The sequence below is a fragment of the Leptopilina heterotoma genome, unplaced genomic scaffold, assembly GCF_015476425.1.
Source record: "Leptopilina heterotoma isolate Lh14 unplaced genomic scaffold, ASM1547642v1 Lhet_60, whole genome shotgun sequence".
Classification (NCBI taxonomy): domain Eukaryota; kingdom Metazoa; phylum Arthropoda; class Insecta; order Hymenoptera; family Figitidae; genus Leptopilina; species Leptopilina heterotoma.
Window position 1 is genome coordinate 7,235,405 of NW_025111138.1, and position 24,952 is coordinate 7,260,356.

The following is a 24,952-nucleotide window of genomic DNA, read 5'->3' on the forward strand; positions in this document are numbered from 1 at the left end:
TAATTTTTGAACTTATTCTAAATTAACTTACTTTGATATTGTGCCATGGTTAGATTTTCTTTTTTGTATCATCGGAAGAAATAATTGCTTTTCTTTTAGAAAAAATCATACATACTTGGTGTTTTCTTTTTACATGACTTCGTTGCATTAATTGTGTGGAGTTGCATTGACTTTTATTTTAAACCTCATTTTGTCGAATTTGCTCATGAATCTTGTTACAGAGAACCTGCAGAGAAGAGAAGAAATTTTCCCATCAATAATTATTATTTTATTTATTTTAATAAAAAAATATATTATACAAATTAATAACAAAAATGTTAAAAGTAAGAGTAAAGTAAATTTCAATATTGAATTTTTATTATGTAGTAATTGACTAAATTTGTAAATTAACAATTAAATTTAAGGCAGAAAAAGAAAATGAAATAAAAAATAAATAATAAAATAAATTATAAAATCTTTTCAAAAATTCATTATTAGTAAATAAACTTACTTGTTTCAACAGATAATCGGGAATAAGGAGAAGTTTTACATGATCACTACTGCCAAATAATTTCCCCAGTTTCTTTTTCTTTGTGTCTTTGATGCAAAGTTGTACACCTTTCTCTGCTACGGCAGTTGATTCGCTAATTTCCTGCCATGTATGTGACCAATCAACCTGTCAATATTAAAATATTTGTTATTATTTATATTATTTTGTTAGAAGGACATTAGAAATTTTTTTCTTTTTAATTTAAAAGAACAATAGAAATTTTTTTTATTAAATTTCTTTTTAATTTAAAATATAGAAAATTAATTATTGAATTCAATTAAATTCAATTCAATTCAATTCAATTCAATTCAATTCAATTTAAATTAATTATTAAAATTAATTAATTTGAATATTACAAACCTTCCAACCGCCAAAGATGTCATTTCTTTCTAAGTACAATATTCTCTTATCCGTCAAAAGAACAACATCTTTGTTTATGTACAAGTGATAGAAGTAAATATCAGTATTTGCATATTTTCCTTTCTCCAATTCCTGCAAAAAATTAATAACGATTAAGCGATAACAGAAGAAAATGCTGAATATTTACAACAAAATTAAATTGTTAACAACAAAATTAAATATTATATAATATTATATAATTCTAATATTATTTAATTAGGTAATTATGATTATTAAACGTAGAAGCACAAATTAAATATAGAAATCTAAACAAAAAAAAATGCTGAATATTTATAATAATAACAAAATTAAATTGTTAAGAACAAAATTAAATATTAAAAGTAAATGGAAATTTACACAAAGAATTTTATTGCCCTCGGCTTCTATACGGATGTAGGGTCTGACAAGATTGTCATGCTGGAAAAATCTGGGAGGCCTAACTCGTTTTGCTTCTTCATTCAATTCAGTTGCGCTGAAAAAAGAATTTTTTTAAATTTAATAATATTTAATAAGTTATTGATATTATTATTTAATAATTTATTATTAATATTTAATTATAATTGTCAAGAGATAAATAATTAATCTACCGTCTAACAGCTCCGAAAGATCCACTCGCGAAATCAACAACACCAGCGGTTGGTCTGGTAACGAGGCCGACGACTCCTTTACCGAAACCTTTGAAGAAACCTTCGACACCTTCTTCTCTTGCTCCGGAAATTGGTTTTGTCACCACGCCAGTTACACCATCAAACACGCCCTTAATTTTACACATAACAATTCTGTTAGATATCAATTTTTTTTTTTTTTTGAATTAATTGAAGAAAAAATACCAAAAAATCGCTCACCATAAATAATCCTTTTCCACTCTGTGCAAGACCTTCCTGAAGATTCGCCGGCTGTTTGTTGAGTTGCTCCTGTCGCTTTCTTTGATAATCCTTGTCGAACGTCAAAGCAGCGAGTCCTTTGCCTATTATAATTTAATTATTAATTTTAATTTAATAATTAAGTTTAATTTAATTTTAAAAATTGTCTTTGAATTTAAATGGTAAAATTATGACCGTTATTAATTTTAATTAATTAACAATAATTACCCATAGCTCCTGTGATTTTGGAGACGGCGCCAGCCATTCCGCCGACAGTGTGTCCGAGCATACTTCTAACTCCAAGGAACAAGCCCTCGGCAAATTCTCCAGGTCCCTGAATTGCTCCTTGGAAAGGCTCGTAGAACAAATCTTCAATTCCTTTCATTGTACCAACGACGAGTCCATAGGGATTTCCAATAACATCGAGACCCAAAATTAAAACATAAGCCTGTTTAATTGATTGACCCACGTAATGATTTGTTGCCTCTGAAATTAATTGTTTATGCGTCATAAACACATAATCCCTCTCGAAATACGCCAATCTGAAAACAATTTCCAAATTAATTTTTTGCTCTAGTTCATTATAGATAAATTCGACTCACTTGAAAACAATATCGTTTATATCCGTTAAAGTTACACCAATTCCTTGAAGCAAGACGTTTAGAACTTGAGGCACTCCGGACGATTCGCCACTGCTTCCAGACATTGAAAAACTTATGTGTATCTAAAATAAATATAAATTACTCATTAAAAATTACGATCAATACACTAATTATCTATTCTAAATAAAGTATCGATAAATGTTATTCTTAATACAGTAAATTTATTTTAATCTAATTTGATATTAAATATATTTTTTAAAATTGTTTCTTTAAACGAACCTTCAGTGGAGAGAAATGAAGCAAATCGAAAAAGTTCTTTTGCTCAGCAGTTGTGATCAAATTTACATGATGCATAAGCGGTTCATCCACCAATTTCATGTCAGACTGGAAGAGCTCACTCTAAATAGTGTAAAAAAATAATTAATAGTAAAAAAATAATCTTACAAATATTTAAAAAATATAGTATTATAAATTATGTATTATTCGTTACAAAAAATTATTCAAATATAAAAAATAAATACCTCTTGTGATTCATTAGCTTCGTCAGCCACGAACAAGGCGGATAAAGCGTTCATAAATGCAATATCAACTTTGACATGGAATTCTTGAATGAGAACTTTAAAGTATCTGAATTGTTGAACTGAGCTGTGTTCCAATAATTGTTTCACAATACTAAGTTCGGCGAACGGTTTCATTACTGCAAAAAAAATTAACAAAATAAAATCACAATTTACACTGTAAACGATAATTAATTAATGAACAAAAAAATCGTGAATATTTACCTGTACTTTGAGTAACACTCTTTGGCGGTGGAACTGGCGCCAAAATAACAGGGAAAATACACTCGGAAAGTTGATTGTCAATTTGAAGTTTATTAATTTTCGCATGCAAATGAACTTGATGACTTGATGTGCGATATTGAATCCATAAACCAGTTTGGAAAGTTCGTCGCATGTATCGACGACTTGGTCGCAGCATTTCCATATTCAGATAGTCGACCTATGAAAACAATTCATAAAATAAATAAATATGTAAAAAAAATGAACACATAAAATAATTATAAATAAATAAATAAAGAATTACGTAAAATAAATAACAAAATCAATTATTTTCAATTACAATTTACATTTACAATTAATTATTAATTCTGAATGAAAAAAATTGAAATATTTACCTCGAATTTAGGTTCAAGCATCACTCGATAGTGTGTTTCTTTATCAACTTGCACTTCTTTCATGTAACGTTGATATCCCTCTTCGATTAGGCCAACTTCCCTCGAATCTAAAGCACGCCAACGACCACCAACGGTTTTTCGATTCTCCCAAATTATTCCCGAACTGAAAGACAAATGTTTATTTCAAATATTAACTATATTTTAAATATACTTTTAATAAATTATTCTTAAATATAACGTCCATAAAGTTTTGAACCTTAAAATGAACGAATTATTCATTTCTTCTTTAAATTAAAATTGTATTGGAATATAATGCGTCAAATATTAAAAAAATAAATTTTACAAAATCTAAATGTTTAATTTTGCTTTTGCTTTTTATAAGTCAGTAATAATTTTTATAACATTTATAGTAGCAAAATATTTCGTTCATTCCAACGTTCAGAACTTATAGATTAATTTTTCTTAAAAATTTGTTTTAATAATTATTCTTGAATACTTTTTTTAATAATTGTTCTTAAATATTCTTTTAGAAAATATACCTTGCAATGCACATGTACAAAAGTTCCGATTTAGTGACATTATTTACAAGCGACAATCCAACTCCATGAATACTTAAAGTAATGTCTTGATCAATCACTTCAAGATCGCCAGCAAGCTGACAATCTTCGGCTACTTTTAAACTCGTTGTGAATAAAAGAATTCTCTGTGTTCCATCAAGAAACGAGACATAATAAACTTCCTCATCAATGTCCGGTATTTTGAACGTTCCCAAATTATCCTACAGTAGAGAATAAATAAATTAATATTTTCATAAAATTAATAATTAAGAAAATTATTAAATTTTTGAATTTATTTAAATAATAAAAATGCATTGGCTACTTTTCGAAGATCATCCTCTATTTCCCGTTTGTTGCCATCTTCCCATAACAATAATCTCGGTCCCACTGGATTCTCCCAAGTGTAAAACATTTGATTGAAGGACTGAACGGATCTGTAATCAACATAAAGAATAAATTTAAAATAATTTTTGAAAAATAAGTAAAACAAATTAATTTTCTTTCAAATATAAATTTATAAATGGTAACAAACCTAATGTTAATGGAACCTTTTTCCCAAATGTTAATTGTATGACTCGTGTGATTCATGATTAACGCTGGAGCATTTCCATGATTGTAAGCCGACAATGAAATGTAAATTCCACCTTCGTTAATTTGAATGTCTACGTTTATTCCTCCAAACTGTTGGAAACATTTTTTTTTAAATAATAAAATAAAGAAAAGTTTCAATAAAATAACAATAAATAAAATAAAAAAAATTTAATAAAATAATGAATAATAAATTATAATTCAAATTAATATTATTTACTTTTAGTTATTAAAATTGTGAAAAGTTACCTTGTTGTTCAATTTTAATAAAGTTGTATGAACGTTTGTATAGAGAAAAGGAGCCGTTTTCTCCTTATGTCCGGACACATTTGCTTTCAAAGTTTTCTTTTCTTGCTCGGATCGGGGCCAAAGAGCTGCACATTCACCAGCTGGGACCTTTAAATAAATAATAAGTAAATAAATTATGAAATAAGTAAATAAGTAAGTAAAAAAGTTATTAAATAAGTAAATAAATATGTAAATAAATAAATAATTAAGTAAGTAAATAACAAAAAAATAATAATCAAGCAAAAGTATTTAAAATTTGTATTTGCTATTAAAAAGTTGAATTATGAACTCACTAAAATTGCAGGATCAGCTGGTCGATCGCCTTCCTGACACTCGATAAGGAAACTCGAATTGTTTATAAGAACGTAATATGGAGTAAAGGTGATTTGTTTCGTTAAAGAGTTGTACGTTAACTGATTATGTACACCAATCTGAAAAGACAAAAATTATCCACATCGTCAATCTTCCAACAATTATTCTTTTCTTATCAATTTCTATTAAATTTCTTCCTAAATTTCTGTTAAATTTCTTCTTTAATTTCTATTAAATTTTTTCTTGAATTTCTGTTTAATTTCTTTTTTTAATTTTCTTTAACTCCTGTTTTGAATTTCTTCTTAAAACTTCTCTTTTCAAATTTCGCTTTCATCAAAAAAATGTAAAAAAATAATCAAAAACATACCTGATAAGTTCTATCATTGTATTTACACAAAACAACTCCTTTACTTCCAGCAACATCAATAGAAAACTTATCCGACCATTCACCATCTTCAACACGAATCATCGCTTTCTTTTTGCCAAAGAACGCCTTTGATTTAAACGAAAAGAGAATTGGTCCTTTATAATGTTCCGGATGATAAAGTACATTCAATTGATCCTCTTGACTCTGTAAATAAAGAAAAAGTCTTATTTTCCAAAAAAAAATTAATTAATCAACAAATCTAATTCAAAACAATTTTGAATTTAATCCCATGGTTATTGAATGTGTGTAAATTATTTAATATTATTAATTATTAATCACACTACATTAAATTAACAGTCTTAATTATTATTAAAGAAATTTCTTTATTTAAGAAATTTCCCTCTTTCTTCTTCATAAACTTATGATTATAAAATCTTTGCAAATTATGCAAAAATCCTTATCTCTGAAATAAAACGAAAGCAGAATTAGTACAAAAATATTTACTAGTAGTGTAAATATATTTCCAATTTCGCTAAATAAACCAGTGGATGACAAATAAATTGAGTAATATAAAAATACAATGTTTTCCAGCCCATCACCACTCCTAAAAACTATATTCATGCATAATTATAAAACTACGATTTTCGAAAATATAATTAAAATCATTTTTAATATTATCGGTATTAACCAATACTCGATAAATTATTAATTAAAATTAAATAAATTGCTTTCTAAATATGCAATTTAGCCCATTGATCTATAATAAATCATTATTTATTATTTATTTCTTTAGTTATTCTTTTTCGCTTCTAAAAAGCACTGGATCCCAAAGAGTATTTGGATCAATCCCTAATTTTGTATTCTTCATTATTTTATAACGAGAAGATAAGCCTTATAAAGTGAATTATAAACATTGACAGCCACAAAAAGCACTTAAACATTACAATAGTTTATAATTTCTACCTTGCATGGACTCGAGTGTATTTTTCCACCTTTACTTGATTTCTGTAAACACAATTAATACTCGGTGACAGTTTAATAGAAGAAAATATAAAAATAAAAAACTTATAAGTTGTTTTTCGTAAAATCTGCAAATTATAAAAATATCATAAGAAAGCGGTATTTGTCGGTTTCTTTTCCAATTGCTTAATTAACTCAAAAAAATAAAAAGCTCTTATTTTTCAAAGAATACTTTTCTGTGCACGTCACGTTAATAAATAAAATATATTTATTAAATATATTTCCTAAAAGTTTCTTTTAAAATAAAAAATCACAGGGGGCAAAACGACATGCAAACGATAAATTTCAAATTTTATCCATAACTTTTTTTTTAAGAAATTAGAGAAATAGAGAAAATAGTTTGGATAATATTTTGGATGTAGCACAAAATATGTTAGTTAAGCAATCCAGTAATTTGAAAGTATAATTAACAGGAGAATTCAACTCACTCTGTAGGATAACATCAGTCCAGTTTTATTTAGCATCCAGAATGGACAATAGAGAGCCATTATTACGGATCCATGTTGGAATGATGAATGAATTCCTAAATCCATTATTACTCTTTGCGCACTGTCAAAGGACTCGAAGGACCAAACGGAAAATTCTGGTGGATTCGGAGTAATGTCCACATTACAGGACCAGTCTTTCTCCAAATACTGAGGTAGCTATAATAAATAATCAAAATTTGAATATAAAATTAAAATTTGAATACAATATTAAAATTTAAATATATAATATAAATTTTCAAATATAAATTAAAAATGTATATTTTAGATGATAAATTGATTTATTTTCATTTGGAAAAAAATGACTTAGGAAAACTGATAAAGAAAAATTAAATCTTACTTTAATTACTATTGACGATTTACTGGGATCTATTGTCGATAATTGTAGAGTTTTACTAGCTTCAACTTTTATGTCTTGTGCATTGCCAGGTTGACAAACGAGAATATCAATCGGTAGGAAATTCTTCAGGTACACTGACGGATACAGATGAACGTTGTAAATTGTACTCGCCATCGTGTGACGAGTTGTATTTTCAAAATACACTTGTTCAATTTCACCAACAGCCTAAAAAATAGAAGAATTTTATACTTCACGCAAAATGTTTTTTTAAAAAAAGTAAAAATAAATGAAAATTCCCTTTCAGATATATATTTTGTAAGAGAAGTAAATTCGATCAAAGGAAGATAGAAAAACAAACAATTTTTATGTTGTTTTGTCAAATTACGATTTTTCATAGATCAAATTTACTTGTGATAAAAAAAGTAAAATTTAAAATGCGTTTGTAAAATGTAAAATTTTAAATGTATTTTTATTTAGGTAATAAATGAAAATTGTACCTGAATATAAAATGGTGCGGTTGTTTCTTTATTTGTACGAGATTCACATTTTAGAAGTTTCTTCATGGAAATTGTTTTTTGCAGATCTTTCCAAATAAACGGTTCTATCGAAACCATGTACCCTTTGATGTTAAAGAAAAGCCAGTAATTATTTGTTGGAGTGTAGACTGCATCCAATGGAAGATTCAAACGTTCCTCGGGATTTACAGTGCCCACGCATTCGACTTCGTTTCCTCGTTTCGTCATAAAATAGACAGAAACTGGCACATTAAAGTGATTATACACCTGGGAAAATTTCAGAATAATTAATGAATAAAGAAATTTTTGCAATCATTATATTTTTTGTTACTATTAAACATTTTGTTATTATTATAGTTTTGTTACTATTACAGTTTTTGTTATTATTAAACTTTTTGTTATTATTATATTTTTGTTCCTATTATATTTTTTGTCACTAAATATTTTGTTACTACTTATTACATTTTTTCTACTATTATATTTATTTTCCTATTATATAATTTCGTTAATTATAATAAATAAAACAAACAAAAAAAAGAAATAGAAAAAAAAGAATACGAGAAATTATACAACTTTTAGAAAATTTACATAAAAATTTACTTTAAATAATAGTTTGTAACGTTACCTGTAAAACGCTCCTCAATGTGACAATTGTGCTACCCTCATCGACAACAACATCAGAAACTATTCCCCATTCTTCAGAACCTTCTTTTCTGTGTTTCAGTGAAAAGAATCGTTTATCAGCTCTAAGTACTGGTACTTCAAGTTTACCCTGAATTCCTTTCAACTAAAATATAAATTTCGATTATTTTTCAGTGACAAAATTTAGAAAATTGAAGAAAACATAATTATTTTTTAATAATTAAAATTAAAAAAGCATTCTAAAATTCTAAATTTTTAATTTAAAAGTTTAAAACAAAAATTCATTATCAAAAAATTTATTAATTAGAATTGGTAAAAAAATTCATTTATTAAAAATAATCAACAAAAAATTGATTAATTAATTCAATTAACACACCGAAACAATTAATTTGTGCTGAGTGTTCTGCTTAACATGATCTGCTCTTAGTTCCTCAAGTAATTTTATTTCCTTTTTGCCAAATTTAGGGGCTAATTGTACCAAAGCACCTGCCTCGAGAATTATTTCGTTGTATTCAGATTTATCAGCGTCCATATTTTTTCCCTGCTCTACAACCTGTTCAAAGGAATACAAATTTTGTTATGAAAACTTTTTCTTTTCCAAAACAAATTAAACTGTAACCGAGAAATTTAATTTGAATAGGAATAAATTAATTTTCAATTATGTGAGAATATTTTAAATTTAATAATAGAAAGTTTCAATTTCAATTAGATGGGAATATTTTCAAGAAAGTAATTTTAAAAAAAAAATACCTTGAAATTTCCATTTTCCAAATGAAGAGTCATAGATAATCCAGTCTCGTTTTTCAATATAAATGGAGCCATTTTACTTTTGCCTGATTTTCCTCCCGGTGCCATTGCATTAGAGAAAGCATTTCCAAGTTGTTTCAATACATCCAAACACGTCTTCGTCACTGTTAGCTCTAAATTTTCCTATTTTTTCAAAAAATAAAAGAAAAATGTAAAGAAACTGAAAAAGACTTTTATATTTTTCGTCTAGTTTCTTAATTTATTTCCTCATTTCTAATTTGCATTTTCCTAAAATTTTGAACCAATGAACGGAATATTTTTTTCGTATTCCAATACTTTTAAAAATTTAAATTAAAAGAAGAATTAAAAATATTGTCGTTCATTTAAGCATTCGAAACTTTAAGGACATTAATTCACTTTCTTGGCAAATTTCTTTATTCTTGTTTCTTACCGTTGATGAAACTTCTATTGACATTTTGGAAATTTGCTGCAATTCCTCCGGTTCTCCTTCAGTACTTGGAGTAACAGCACTCGCTCCTTTCGATACTTGATTCACATCGTTAAATTGAATCTAAAATAAACAGAAAATTAATTTAAATTTAAATTTTTTAAATTAATTTTTCATAATTACTCTTTTATCTAATACAAAATTTTCTAATTAAAAATATTGAACTTAAAACAAATTTTATTTTATTTATATTTTATTTTTTCTTAATTTTCTACTATACTTTATTAAAATTCGAAACATATTAAATTTAATTAAAAATTAACTAACAATAATGTTAAAAAATGATAAAAAATGTTTCATTTTTAAAAAATTTAGAACTAACACTTCTTTTGAAACATAAATACCTTTGTTTTTAATTCCCAAGGAGTAGAAATTCGCTTTCCTTTGTGAAGTCCTTCAATTGGTTCAATTAGTGGTTCCCAAAGTGCAAGACGACTGTTATAATACGCAACTAATAGTGACATTGAAGCTTCTATACCCATCTGTTAAGGGTAATTAAAATTTTTTTTATAAATTGAAAAACAATTTTCTTTTTATGACTAAAATTTACTTTCCTCTTCTTTAAATTAAAATTCAACAATGGAAAATAATTTACTAACCGTTTTGGTGCTCCAATCATTAATATTGCTCTGAAAACCTAAATGAAAGAGAAGCATCGGCAGGGTTTTATTTCCAACACCAGCTTCCAATGTTAATAAAATAACAGGTGCTGAAATAATAGCCAATTCTGGTTTGTAGGCAGGCAAAAATTCTTCATCAGCAAGAATCATATCTTCAATTGCTTCAATTCCAATTTCTGTAATTTAAAAATCAAATGAATGAATTTATCACTTAGTGGCTTCTACTCTTTTATCCAAAATTAAAATATTCTTTTCATTATTTTTTAATTTTAATTTTGTTTATTGAAAATCGATTTTCTATTTCTATTCATTCTATTACTTCTTTATAGAGGAAGGAAATTTAGTTTTTTAAAATGTTTATTTTTTAAAATCCCTTTTCAAAAATTTGTTTATCCTCCAGTGATATTTACCTGTTTTCAAGAACCAATATTCCTTTTCCTGATACGGAGAAATCAACCATAATTTTTCATGGCTAGGTCCTGGTTTTTCAATTTCACTGTCTTCCACTTCTTTTTTCGTTATAGTTTGAACGACTTTATTTAAAATTTCAATTACTCCTGGCGACACCGAGACATGAATGTCTGTGAAGCAAATATCCAAATGCAAACCTTCGCCTTCCGGTGTAGAACCAGCGACACTCATACTACAGGGTTTTAAAACCTGAAAAATTTACAAATAAATATGGAAATGTAAGAAATTAATTGTCAACCGATTTTTTTTTTTTTCAATTTTTCCGAACTTACTTCATACATGGAATCCGCTCTCTTATCAATATTATAAATTCCAGTCGTCAGCGAAAGGTCTTTGATAGATCCAGATATAACTTGATGTTCGCCCATTAATCGAACTTTCAACAAAATTTCACTCTGTACAGAAAATAATATCAGTTAAAAGATTATTACTTTAAATGAATATTAACTTTAAAAAATACTCAACTTAAAAAAATACTCAACTTTAAAAAATTATTGTTTAGAAAATTACTAGTTAAAAATTTACTCTACTCAAAAAGTTATTATTAAAAATATTACTACTTAAAAAATTGTTACTCAAAAAATGCTTTCAAAAGAAAATAAATACTTCTGATTGAAAAAAAATGCGTACGTTTAAAATAATACAATTTGAATCAATATCGTCCATGTCTTCGAGTAGAATTATATCGGGTTTTTCTACGTGCAAATTAATCGTAAGCTTGGGCAATTCCCCGGGAGTTTGCATTGTTTTCTTCTTAACAATAGTTTCAGGCACTTTTTGCGACGCCTGAATGGCTTGCTTCGAAGTTTCATCGGCAGCGAAAAAGTCCTTAACTTTCATCAAATAATCCAGAGAAACTATTATACTGAATGAGAAGACTCTACAATCGACTGAAATAAAGCAACAATAATTAAACATTTCAATTGATTTTAAATTTTAATATTTTTAAATTAAAATTTTACTTTTCAGTAAAATTCGATATTTTTACATTCAAATTTTACTTTTCAATAAAATTTGATACTTTTAAATAACAATGTTATTTTTCAATAAAAAATATATTTCCTAAATTGTGTAGAATAAAATTAAAAGTCAATTACCAAAAGTGTCATTGGGTCCTTTTCTGATAGTAACATCCAACATGCTTCTGGCAGAACTCTTCTTCTGCTCGTAATCTACAACTCCCATGTTGGGAATTGCAGACGTTCTCTCCATGATTCTAGCGAGACCTCCTTTTCGATTGTATCTCGTGTCGTCTAATGTGCAATTCATGAGAATCACCGAAGTCGCCAGCAATCCATCGTCAAACATACGACCTTTGATGGCAAAATGCGTCAAGCCAAATGTTCCCAATCCATTTTGTGGCAAATGCAACGACGAACTTTTAGAGTGAAGCTAAAGTTTCGATAAAATTAAAACAATAAGAATATTTTTTTTTTTTGATTTTTGATTAATGTTTGACTTTTAAAATTACCTTTTTCGTTCCTCCACTAAATAATTCAATCACCAAACTGTCCATTATAAATTCAAACTGAATCGAGGTGTGCGCCTGTCTCTGCCTCTGATTATCATCTGATTCAACTTTGCTTACAATTTCCGCCTCTGTTTTAACTGTAAACGATATTAATCATGTCAGGAGATAATAAATAAATAATAATTGTGTTAATAATAAATAAAAAATCTATAAATATTCTCTGTATATTTTTTAACTAACAAATAATACGCGCGTAACGCAGTATTCAATTTATTTTTATTACGAAAATTACAAAATTTTTAATTTTTAAATATAAACTTCACTTTTATTGAATAATGTTAGATTAAAAATTTTAAAAATGCACTTATTAGTCACATAATTAATTAGATCTTAAATGTTTATTATTTTTAAAAATGTTAATAAAATTCTTCTCAGGAATTCAATTATTTTCAAAAAAATTAATATAATTTTTAATTATAATTATTAACAGATACGATTATTTTAAAAGGTTCAAAATAAAAATTCTTTGTGAAATTCAATTATTTTCAAAATTTTCAGTTAAAATTATTAAAAAAAACTACAATATTTAAAAAAAACTTGAAGAAATTCTTCAAAAAAATTTAATTATTTTCAGAAACTAATAAAATTATTCAAAAGAATTTAATTTTCTACCAATAATTTCAATAAGATTTAATAATAAAATTATTCATTACAATTTGTAACAAAATCTATTATATTTAAAAAATTAAAGAAATTCTATAGAAGAATTAAATTATTTTTAATATTTTAATAAAATTACTTGAATGAATTCAATTATTATAAAAAATTGTAATATAATTCTGAGAAGAATTTAATTTTTTTCTAAAAATTTTAATAAAATACAATAATTAAATATTTAATTACAATTATTAAAAAAACACGATTACTTTGAAAACTTGAAAGAAATCCTTCATAAAATTCAATTATTATTAAAATTTTCAATTAAAATTATTAAAAAAACTCCATTATTTTCAAAAAATTCAAAGAAATTCTTCTAAACAATTCAATTATTTTCAAAACTTTTAATAAAATTCTTCACAAGAATTCAATTATTTTCATAAATAATAAAATTTTATGCAAAAATTCTAGTATTTTCAATACAATTTTATTAAAATATTTCGAAAGAATCCAATTATTTTTAAAAATTTTGATAAAATTCAGTTATTTTCAAAATTTTTGATAACATTTTTTGCAACAATTAAATGATTTTCAATACATTAATTTAATAAAAATTTATAAATAAATAAATAGTATAAAATGAAATAGAAATGAAATTCAAATCCAAAATTTACTCACAGACTTTTGTTCTTTGAAGTTCATCAATCTGTTGCGATTTCCTCTCATTTCTAGGAACAACTTTACTTGACTGTGCATCTTCGTTCTGTTCTCCTAAATTTTCATCCATTACTGTCATAATCATCACGTAATCTTCATGACTCAGTAGCAAATGTATTTCGTTCATTCTACCCGACATGTCGATATCGGGCACAGATTTATACCAATTTGTGGATAAATTTCTCTTCAGAAGTAATGTAAAACTCACTGGTTGGAGTAAAAGAAGTTCATCTTCTTCAGCAAATGACTCGACGTCTAACGTTATTCTAAAATTTTTTAAAATAATTTTGTTCATTTTATTTAAAATAAACATCCAAAAACATATATATTTATCGAATCAGGTAATAATTCATTATATTAACAGTTATTTTTGTTTATTATTTGCTCTTTTGTTATTTATATTCAAAATTACTTAATTAATTACTGAATTATTATTCTTTTTATTATTCAAGAAAATTATTTTTAAAAATTAATGAATGAAATATTATAATTTTTAATAACAAAAGAGTAGACACTGCCCAGTGATAAATTCAAAAAAATATTTTTCTTACCTAGATAGCTTCAAATTTTGCAATTCAACTTTCATTTCATCAATTACTGGATAGCATTCTGCTTCTGATATTTCCAATTTTTTGAAGACATTTCGAATAGTAAGATTACCCATGTCCAACATTAAGCATTGATCGCTTTTTGAATTTTTCGGCACATAAACAACTGGAGCCTGTAATAAAAAATTATAAAAATATAAGGAAACAAAAAGAAATCGAATTTTTGTAATATTAATATCAATTGTCATTGAAATACATAATTTTTTACAGAAATAATTACCTTAATGTTAACTGCCAATTCTATGCGTGCGGCACTTTCCTGGACGTCTTTAATATTCGTCTTTGCAGCTTCAGCCGCTGCTGCGGAAGCTTCTCTAATTGCTTCTTGTGCAGCTTGGAAATTATTCAAAAAGTCCTGCAAAAACAAGGTGGAAAATAATTAATATTATCTCCTACTTTTTTATTGTAAAAAATTATAAAAAATTATTTTATTTAATTAGATTTCATAATTAATAGTTTTTTTAAAAATTTGTTTTTTTCAATTTAAATTTATCATTTTTATCAATTTGTAATATTATTTTTGTATTTGTAATATTTGTAATGTTACCATAACACTGGCGACGAAAGCATTGAGGAAAACTATTCTGTGACAACCCATAATGACCGTGATGGACATATTATTCTTTTCCGTTTCGTAATCATCTAAATTATTCATTACCGCTTGAATCTGTAGAGATTCCGAGTCCTCGACCGACACAATCTGAAACAATATAATTTTATTGTTAATTGTATTTAATAATTTATATTTCAAAATTATTTCTAAATATTTTTATTTTAATAATTGTCTTACGTTTCGATAAACAGAGGATGTATTCAAATCTTTAATATTTATCGAAGAGAGACTGATATTTGCTTGCGAATACGAAGCCTTCATAATGTAACCAGCAGCAAGGCCTTTTACGAAAAAACTTGCGATGTCTCTGTTATTACACGCCATTTTAATTCCGATTTCTCCAATTTTTGCTTTTACTTTGAAATCAATTATCTCAACGTGTGCTTTCTTTCGACCTGAAATAAAGAATTAATATCAAAAAATGCAAAAAATAGAAAAATATAAAAAAGAAGGAAAATATAAAATTGATATCAAATTGAGAAAATTAATATATTCCTAAGGTTTTGAACGCACAAATGAACGAAATTTATTTATTTCTTTTTGCAAGTCAAATCTTATTTTACGGAAAATTAAATTAATTAAATTTTTTTAAATGAATTAATTTTTTTTGTTAAAAATACGAAAAAATGGAAAATATACAAAATTGATAGCAAATTAAGAAAATTAATATATCCCTAAAGTTTTGAACGTACAAAGGAACAAAATGTATTCATCTTTTTTCAAATTTAAATCTTAGGTACAATAATATTGCGCCATGAATTAAAAAGTAATTTTAAAGTTTCAAAATGTTTAATTGAACCGCCGGATCGAAGAAGGGCATATAGCCAATGTAATTCAAATGGGCTATATGCCCTTCTACGATCCGGCGGTTCAATTTACGTTTTTGACTTGTTGCTTTTAAAAATACAAGGAAAAACTATTTCATTTTCATTTGAACGTTCATAAGTTTTGTTGCATATATCAATGAAAAAAATACTAATTTTTACGAAATAACTAACGTGTAACTCTATCGCGTTGTTTTTGAATATGCTCTTTGAAAAATGTAGTAGCGTCTTCCTGAATTGTCGACAAATGAGCTGTGCGATTAACTTTTTGCTTAATTTTCTTCTCATTCATCATTGCAGTAGTGGTACTTATTTTTTCCTAAAAAAAAATTCCAATCCATTAGAAATCTAATTACATTTTTAATTGTTTTAATTTTTTAAATATTAATTTAATCTTTCTACTCTTATTTTAATATTTTTTATTCTACTTCAATCTTTTTAATTCTACTTTAATCTTTTTAATTCTGCTGTAATTTTAGATTAGATTTCATAAAATATTTCACCTGAATGTTTGTCATAAACTTTAGAACGTTAACAAGCACTTCCTGGTGGAGTAAAACATCTAGAGTCGTAAACTCCATTTCCAATAATTGCGTTACTGATCCGTGAATTGTGACAAATTCTGGAGATCGCTTATTGACCTAAATAATTTCAAGAAGAAAATTAATAAATAATAATACAATAAAACTAATAATAATAAAAATAATAACAAATAATAATAAATAACAAATAAATAAATAAATAATAAAAATAATAAGGAAAATAATAGCAAAATTATTACTGCAAAAACTAAATAATTAGAAATATTCTCACATGTACATATCGTAGGATTATCAAATATTCTTTACTTCCAGTTGTCATTGGAGTATTAATCATAAAAACTTCTCCAGTATCGTGATACTGTTTCACCTGAATTCCACCCAATCTCAACATTATTTCCTGATTATAAGTTCTCTGCAGCATCTCCGCTTCCAATTTAAGAAGTTGAAATTTCAAAAATGGCAACATTTGTTGCACACCTTGTTTTGAAATTGTAATAGTAAGCTCTGAAAAAAAATAAAAGCAATTTTAAAACACCTTTAAAATAATTATATGTTTAACGATAAATTATTTAATTTATTTTAATTTATTTATTATTTAAATAAAGTTATAATAAATATTAAATTTTTATACCTTTCATAATGAATTTCGCTTCTAAATCCGTCGTTTGTTTAACGGGAGTAACATCTTTTTCCTTCTTCTCTGGTTTGTTGACCATATTCGAAAAGTCTTTAAATAATGACAATTGTGAGAGTGATTTTGTCTGAAAGAAAAAGAGCGAATAATGAAAATTATTTTCGAATAAAGAAAATTATTTTTTCGATTCGAAAAAAAAATCGAAGAAAGATACAAAGAAGAATCGAAAAAAACGTACTAAAGATGTGGCAATTTCGGGTTTATCTTCTTCCGGAAAAGGAATACTTTGTGCTATTGCGAGACCTTCCAGTAATCGATTTTCTAAATAATAAAATAAAAAATAGTCAATAAAATAGAAAATTGAATTACAAAACAATTATCAAAAATTTTATTATTAATTACCATCGAAGTTAATTTCAACCGACGGCAATTGTCCAATTACTCTCATTTTCGGCAAAAGGGGATCGTCCATAATGAGGCATTTGTGAAATTGCACTTCTAAAGTTGTTGGTTGAAGAATTTTCATTGGACTCACTGAATCGGATAATGCATTTCGCCAATCTTCGTTTGGCATTGTTACAAGGGCCTAGACAAAATATTAAACTCTAATATTTTTAAATAATTGATAAATTAACAAAATTCGATATAAGAATTATTCAAAACAAATTTCTATTCGAGATAAAAATTAATAAAAATAAAATCAAATTCGATAAAAATTAATAATAAAATAGAATTCGATAAAAACTAATAAAAATAAAATCAAACTCGAAAAAAATTCATGAAAATAAAATCAAATTCGCCAGTAAAAAATCTCCAAGAAAACAATACCTGGAAATTTACAATCTTCAGAACAAATTTATCGTAGCTGTACAATCGGAGATGAGACAAAATTTCTTCTTCACTTTTCCCCATGCTGACTAATTGTTTAACAGATAAATGCGCAGATTCGTCTTTTGCTTTCTCGAGAGAATGAATTTTCAAACTACCCAAATTAATAACAAATAAGGATTCGGTTCTATTGTAGAATCCACCGTAGGGAATTATCAATTGCGACGCATTTAAGTCCACCTGTAAGAATATTTTTTTCATTTAATAAGACAATTTCAATATTTCCCTTGATCTTGCAAATTTATAAAAATAAGAGATTATTTCTCTTCGAGTATAATATATTCCCAGTTTTTGCAAATTAATAAATAAGAGTATTTCTCTTCGAGTACAAAATATTTTTCTCGTTTTGCAAATTAATAACTAAGAGTATTTCTCTTCGAGTACAAAATATTTTTCTCGTTCTTGAAAATTAATAATTATTTATTTTTCTTCGAGTACAAAAATAGTATTCTTCTCATTTTTGTAAATTAATAAATAAGAGATTCATACTTCATTATAAACATGTTTTATTATTAAAAACTTGGACTTTTAAATGTATTTTTTTTTTGCAAAAAGCATTTCTTAATCTATAAAAATGTTAATTTAACTAGTTTGATAGTTCTGTTATTTTTAACGATCAATAATCTCACCTGAATATCGAGGACGGAATGTTTTTGAATAGCATATTCAAGACCTAAGGCAGACATTTCTTTCAGGCCAACCAATCGCTCAGCAGCGACTGCTTGAAGTCTAAAATTAAATAAAACATTAAATCAAAATTAAAATAAAAAATAAATAAAAAAAGTAAAAATAAATCTGAAAAGTAAATTAAAAATAAATTTAAAAAATAAACAAAAATTTTAGAATTCAAATTTGTTAATTAAAAAATATACGAACTGATTTAATGTCGTTGGATCTTGAACTTTGAATAAATTGATTAATTCTATAATTGTTTGTGCATCATAAACGATGTGAACAGACGCAGATTTAACAATTACACGATCTCCGCATAATTTATCCAATGGATTTTTTTCATATGACACAGAAAACAAATTACTGTCTGAAGTGCTGCTTTCGGAATTAAAAAGCGATGGTATTTTTTCTCCTTGTTGAACGCCCAATAATTTCAAGTCGCCAATCGAGGCAGTAACACTGAAAAAATAATATTTTTCTTTATTATTAATCACAGCAATTATTGTTATTTATAAATTTCAATTCAGATTTTTTTTGTATGGAATAATCAGTTGATTATAAAAAAATTAATTTAATATAAAACGTACGAAATTCCGTTTGCCGATGGCCTTGATTTAAAGGTTGCCAAAACGTTATTGAATTGCAGATCTAAAACCTGCGGAGACTCTTTATCAGTATCAAGAATAACGATTTGAAGACCATGCAGGAAAAATTTCGTATCAATCATTTCAAATGTTTCGGGATAATGAGTTGGCGCGGAATTTTCTTGATAATCAATGGCAAGATACAATTTTTCCTTTTCCTGTGGTGTCATCTCTGCCTCCAATTTTTTCACTGTAAATTATTATTATTTTTATATTTACTTACTTATTATTATGTAATTTAAATAATAAAATGAAACAATAGAAATGAATAGAAAAAAAAATAAATTAAGAACATAAAGATAGAAAATATTCATACTAATTGCAGCTGCAGAATTTAATCCAGCTTCTTCCTCGTCATTTTGTCCTGATCCCCACCAACTACTGAACCATCCTTGTTTCGCCTTTAAATTCTTTTCCTTTTCTGCCAATTTTTCCACCTGTAGAAGAAAAATTACCGAATTATTCAACATATTTCAATTTTATTTTAGTAAAATAAATTTACGAAAATAGTATTTTAATTCTATTTTAGTAAAATATATTCACTAAAATAGGATTTTATTTTTATTTTAGTAAAATAAATTTACGAAAATAGTAATTTAGTTTCATTAAAAAATTTATATTCTTCATTTATGTAAGAGAAACCTCTCGCAATTATGTTAATTAGTTGCTGCGAAATTATCAAAAATAAATTTAATATTCCGCCTGATTTTAAAAGGTTGACATTCTTCCGACAAGCAAAAAAAAATTATCATAATTTCGCAATTTTGGCTAGACTCAAGAAAAAAAAAACAATCTTCAAAAGTATTGAATGTAAATTTCTTGAAAAACATTTAAACATGCCTCCATTTCTATTTGTTGCCTAATTATAACAAGATTGAAAATATCCAATTTAATTTCACATTCTGTTATTTTACTGTCAATATCACTGGGACATCGTTTCGATGTCAATTTTGTATGATAAACATCAGCGTAAGTTCTGCATGTATCTCGATGTTCCTTCATGTGATTCCAATCCCAATTTCTCCGTGGTCTTCGAATATTTTCCTCTAATACACTCGTGTATGCGAAATTCCACCTAATGGAAAAATTCTAATTAGAAATCAATTAATATTGCTGAAAATTTAATAACAAAAAACAATTAAAGCAATTGTACCCTTAAAATTTTTATTTAAAAACGAAAATTAAAAGCCAAAATTACTGGATGTTAAAATAATTTTCAAATAAAAAACTAAATATTAAAGTTACTAATTATTGTAATAGCTGATTTTAATAAGTAATAAAAAAATAAAATAACTATATACTAAAGTAATTAAGTATTTAAATTACTGAATATTAAAGTAACTAAATATTAAAATAACTAAATATTAATATAACTAAATATTAAAATAACTAAATATTCTAGAAACTAAATATTAAAATAATAAAATATTAAAGAAATTAAATACTAAAGTAACTAAATATTTAAATAACTAAATATTAAAATAATTGAATATTAAAATGAAGTAAAAATAAGGAAAAGAAATTTACAAAATTAAATAATTTACCATTGTTTATAGTGACCTCGATAGGACGTTAAATTAGGTCTGTATTTTCTGTAGGGCCCAGCTTTATTAGCACGATCTAATCCTTCACCCAGCTGCATAAGAGCTTGATATTGTTTTTTCGTTAATCCAACTCTCAATTTTTGCATTTCAAGATCGAGCCATACTTTTGGTATTGTATAATCACTACCGTCAGTTTCCGGTTTCGGATTAAGTTTTAATTTTGCCTTCACATTTATTGGACCCAATACTAAAACAAAAAAAATTTAACAATAAAAAAAGAAAAATTTGTAAGCATAAACAAAATTTGTAAATTAAAATTATTTAAGAGATTTAAGAGATTAAAAACTAAAAATGTATTAAAATGTATAAAATTTAGAGACAAAAAAAATGTATAAATACTATTTAAACAAAATTTGTAAATAAACATTAAATATCAATCATATTTAAAAGATTCTCATTTCCAAAGTCGTTCGGATAAACTTTTAATATTAAATTAAATTTTTCTGATAAATTTCTTACAATACAAAAATCCTTCTGGTATTAGATCAGCAGTTGCAATTGATTCTTTGAATATTTTTAAATAAGTGTCTCGTGGTTCTTTGCTGAAAAGCTTTACAGTTGGATTTAGATAAACGGCAAAAGCGTCCATGGTACAGAGCTGTGAAAATATTTTTTTATACATTATTTAATGTAAATAAATATCAAATAATAATACTAAATATTAATTATAAGTAATAATAATAAAATAATAAAAATAACTATAAAAATTATTAAATATTATTTAATAATTAAATTAAATTAAATTAGATTAAATATTATTAAATAGTTCTAAATAACAGAAAATGGGATATAATCCTTCAAGAATTGACTCACTTTGAAAATTTGCTGAATCGCATACATATCCTTTAGATTTCCGGTTGTTTGCCAAGCATCTGTGCAACTCTCTAATGCAAATCTATTCAGTGTGATACCACAGGAAAATGAGAGATCTTTAAAGGATATATGATCTTCATAACGCACATGAATTCCTTTAATTTCCAAATGAATATTTTTTATCATTCGGGCAACAAGTTTTTCCATCATGGAATCATCAACTTTCTCCTTGGCTGTAGAAATTCGTTAATGTTTTTTGTTTATTAAAAGTAGCAAATTAAACGATTGTGAATAAATAAATTATTCTAGAAAATATAAACTGGTAATATTATAAAAAATATATTTTAAATTCGCTTCTAAATGAATTAATGTTTTTTTTTGTTTGTTAAAAATAACAAATTAAACGATCATGAATAAATAAATAATTCTTGAAAATATATTCTAATAATATTATAAAAAATATATATTAAATTTGCTTCAAATAAATTAATGTGATTGTAAAGTTCCGCAAGTTCAAATAAACGAATTTTATTTATTTCTTCTTCAAATTAAATTTTTATTGCAATATTTTGCATCACGTAGATATAAAAAAAATGAATTAGTTTTTAACTGTAAAATTGAAGTTCTTATTTAGTTTTGCAATTTAATTTAGGAGAATATTTTCAATTTAATTAATTTTAATTAATTAATATTAAGGAAATTAGTTTCAATAAAGTTATTCATTTAAATGTTTAAAACTTCTCGGGCGTGAATTAATATAAATTGACAATTAATTTACATTTAAGTTCAGCCAATCGTTTCTTGTTCTCCACTCTCGCAAGCTCAGCCCTTTTCGCGTCCAATTGCGCCTTCGTTTCTTTTTCGGCATCATATTTCACCTGACTTGTTGGAACTATTAAAATAAACAAATCTTCAACAACTGCATCAATCTGACCATTCCACATATCCTTGAATGGAATCTTAAGAACTAATTTGCCTGAATAAAAGAAATTATACGATTATAATAATTATTATAATTAAAATGATTCACATACAATAGAAATATAAAATTACAAACCTAATCGACCATATTCCAATTTTATTGGCAGATCTAGCATATCAAGTGCACTTTCATTTATTAACAAGTCCTTCAGGACTACATCGCCTGAAAATAAATAAATAAAAACATAAATTAGTTAAAATAAATAAATTAAAATATTAAAAATAAATAAATTTCTCTAAATTTTAATTATTTCAAGAAATCTTCAATTTATTTCAACGAAAATAAAAAGGACTATAAAAAACTCTTTAAAAAATAAGAATTAATTTTGAATATTTTTTTATAGAAAGTAGGTGCCATAAAATTTACATAATAGAATTAAGTTTCGAATTTATTTAAACAAGCCAAGGACTTTTTTCATTTTACAATGACAATTTATTGCTCTTTAAATAATCATTGGTCGCTAAATTTAGAAGATAAAAAACTATTAATACAATGTATTTACATTCGCATATAAAAAAAAAATATTTTCGACATATTTTTTTGGGAATTAGATTTAAGAATTCGAATATTTTTAGAAAAAAACCAATTTATATATTTAATAGCCGTAATTATTTCTCGTAACTATCATGAAAACTTATCTCCCCCTGAAACAATGTTTTAATGTCTCGTTATCGTTGTTAATTTCGATAAAAAGGAAAAAAATATATCTTAAAAGTAACACAAAAGCTGCTTAAAAAGAAATCGACTGTTAGAATAATGAATTTAATTCCTATTTGAGTTTTCTAATTTTAAATTAAGGGGATTTTTCTAGGTGTTTAATTTATTAATTAGTTTTTTAATCATTTTTTTGCGGTTCTAAGTAAAAAAAAGGTACATTTTATTAATTAATTAAAAAAGGTAAAATCGGTAAAAATCAAAGGAAAGTAAAATGAATAGGAGTCGAAAATAGAATATATTAGTTTCTAATAAAAGACCATAATTAAACAGACACGTGTCACTATTTATAAATAGTTGAGTGATACAAAACAAATATTATTGTTTACAGAAAAAAAATACCAAAACAATGTAAATATAAATGTTATTGATTTTGAAAACAGCCCACGTGTTTCGAATAACCTTCCATATATTGATTTTCGAGAATTTAAAGGTAAAATTAAAATTTAATAGTAAATAATAAATAATCAAGTTACTTACCACCCCATAAGCTGAGCTTTAATTGTGTACAATCCAAATTTTGGATGTACTCTCCTAGAACTTTGTTCAAAAGATCAGCTACAATTGATTCGAAAACCATCTTGATTATGATATAATTTTCGAAATTCAATAACTAGGTACCACAAAATAAAATTTTTAATTGTCTTTTAAAATGCTACAAAATATAGTTTTTCACTATTCTATTAACTGTCATTATTTTCACATTTGTTTATTTGAATTTACAAAATATAAATTCATCTCTCAATAATACACGAACACATGTTTCATTGCTATCTTTACATTTTTAAAGGACTCTCTTTTTGTAATTAAAGATTCAAAATTTAAACTTGTAAAGAGCTATGTCGAACCACAGCATGTAAAGAACTATTCTTTTAAAAAGTATGACATCAGAGAAATATTTTGTTTATATACTTTGCTCATCCCAAAAATCCCACTTTTACGACGCAACTGCTATTAAATAATAATTTTAGGTTAGGTTCGAAAGTTGTCTGCTGCACTGCAGCAGACGACATTTTTATCTTCTGCAAACTATTTTTTGATTCGTTAAATTATGGTGCAAACTTTTGTGATTGGTCCATTTTATTAAACGTTAATTAATTGGTCACTCATTTGGAACTAAAATTTAAATTTTAAATTTTACTTCTTTTCATTATTATTAATTTTTTTTTATTATTAAAAGTTAAAAAGAATATTTTTTACGATTATAAATATAATAACAATTAATAAAAATAACAATAATAACTAATATTATATATAATAATATTAATAATAAATAATTGAATTATCACGAAGAATTTTGCTAACATTTTTGAAAATTCCAATTAAATTTTTTTTTAAGAATTTTTTTTGAATTTTTTTTTAAATAATTGAGATTCTCTAATAATTTTAATTAAAAATTTTGAAAATAATTCAATTTTATGAAAAATTTTTATCAAGTTTTTAAAATAATCGTGTTTGTTAATAATTTAAATAAAAACATTTAATTATTGAATTTTATTAAAATTTGAGAAAATAATTAATATAATTAATATATAATTGAAT

At 25.3% G+C, this 24,952-nt stretch overlaps 1 protein-coding gene across 2 annotated transcripts; it reads right to left on the bottom strand.

The window, feature by feature from the left end:
* Positions 1–93: 93 nt before the first annotated feature.
* LOC122509544 (vacuolar protein sorting-associated protein 13) lies at positions 94–24,364 on the bottom strand. 2 transcript variants are annotated; one of them, XM_043623707.1, is made up of 56 exons: positions 23,891–24,364; positions 22,772–22,858; positions 22,493–22,690; positions 21,715–21,947; positions 21,361–21,499; positions 20,842–21,088; positions 20,138–20,372; positions 19,614–19,734; positions 19,241–19,487; positions 18,858–19,112; positions 18,611–18,710; positions 17,922–18,161; positions 17,496–17,679; positions 17,332–17,414; positions 17,091–17,220; positions 16,731–16,963; positions 16,421–16,558; positions 16,092–16,236; positions 15,271–15,488; positions 15,028–15,180; positions 14,701–14,835; positions 14,424–14,593; positions 13,834–14,138; positions 12,499–12,635; positions 12,125–12,419; positions 11,658–11,917; positions 11,300–11,422; positions 10,967–11,216; positions 10,536–10,732; positions 10,281–10,418; positions 9,880–9,999; positions 9,432–9,611; positions 9,058–9,234; positions 8,665–8,826; positions 8,022–8,306; positions 7,525–7,749; positions 7,128–7,343; positions 6,643–6,684; positions 5,680–5,883; positions 5,294–5,431; positions 4,962–5,108; positions 4,657–4,805; positions 4,447–4,558; positions 4,107–4,345; positions 3,568–3,730; positions 3,176–3,392; positions 2,915–3,090; positions 2,673–2,792; positions 2,394–2,515; positions 2,020–2,333; positions 1,774–1,895; positions 1,516–1,685; positions 1,286–1,400; positions 890–1,021; positions 491–655; positions 94–226 (listed from the first exon to the last, which is right to left on the bottom strand). In XM_043623707.1, exons 1-56 carry the CDS (start codon positions 23,988–23,990, stop codon positions 179–181), a joined length of 9,756 nt encoding a protein of 3,251 aa, XP_043479642.1. In that variant the 5' UTR covers positions 23,991–24,364; the 3' UTR covers positions 94–178. The 2 variants fall into 2 exon arrangements, with proteins under 2 accessions (XP_043479642.1, XP_043479643.1); XM_043623708.1 differs by lacking the exon at positions 6,643–6,684.
* Between the last annotated feature and the right edge of the window lie 588 nt (positions 24,365–24,952).

What these genes read in the sequence shown, in the direction of transcription:
- LOC122509544 (XM_043623707.1), bottom strand. Translation starts at nt 23,990, where the DNA reads ATGGTTTTCGAATCAATTGTAGCTGATCTTTTGAACAAAGTTCTAGGA. An exon ending in CATCCTCTGTTTATCGAAAC is followed by an intron (nt 15,181 to 15,270) that starts GTAAGACAATTA and finishes ATATTGTTTCAG; the next exon opens with ATTGTGTCGGTCGAGGACTC. An exon ending in TTAGTGGAGGAACGAAAAAG is followed by an intron (nt 12,420 to 12,498) that starts GTAATTTTAAAA and finishes TCGAAACTTTAG; the next exon opens with CTTCACTCTAAAAGTTCGTC.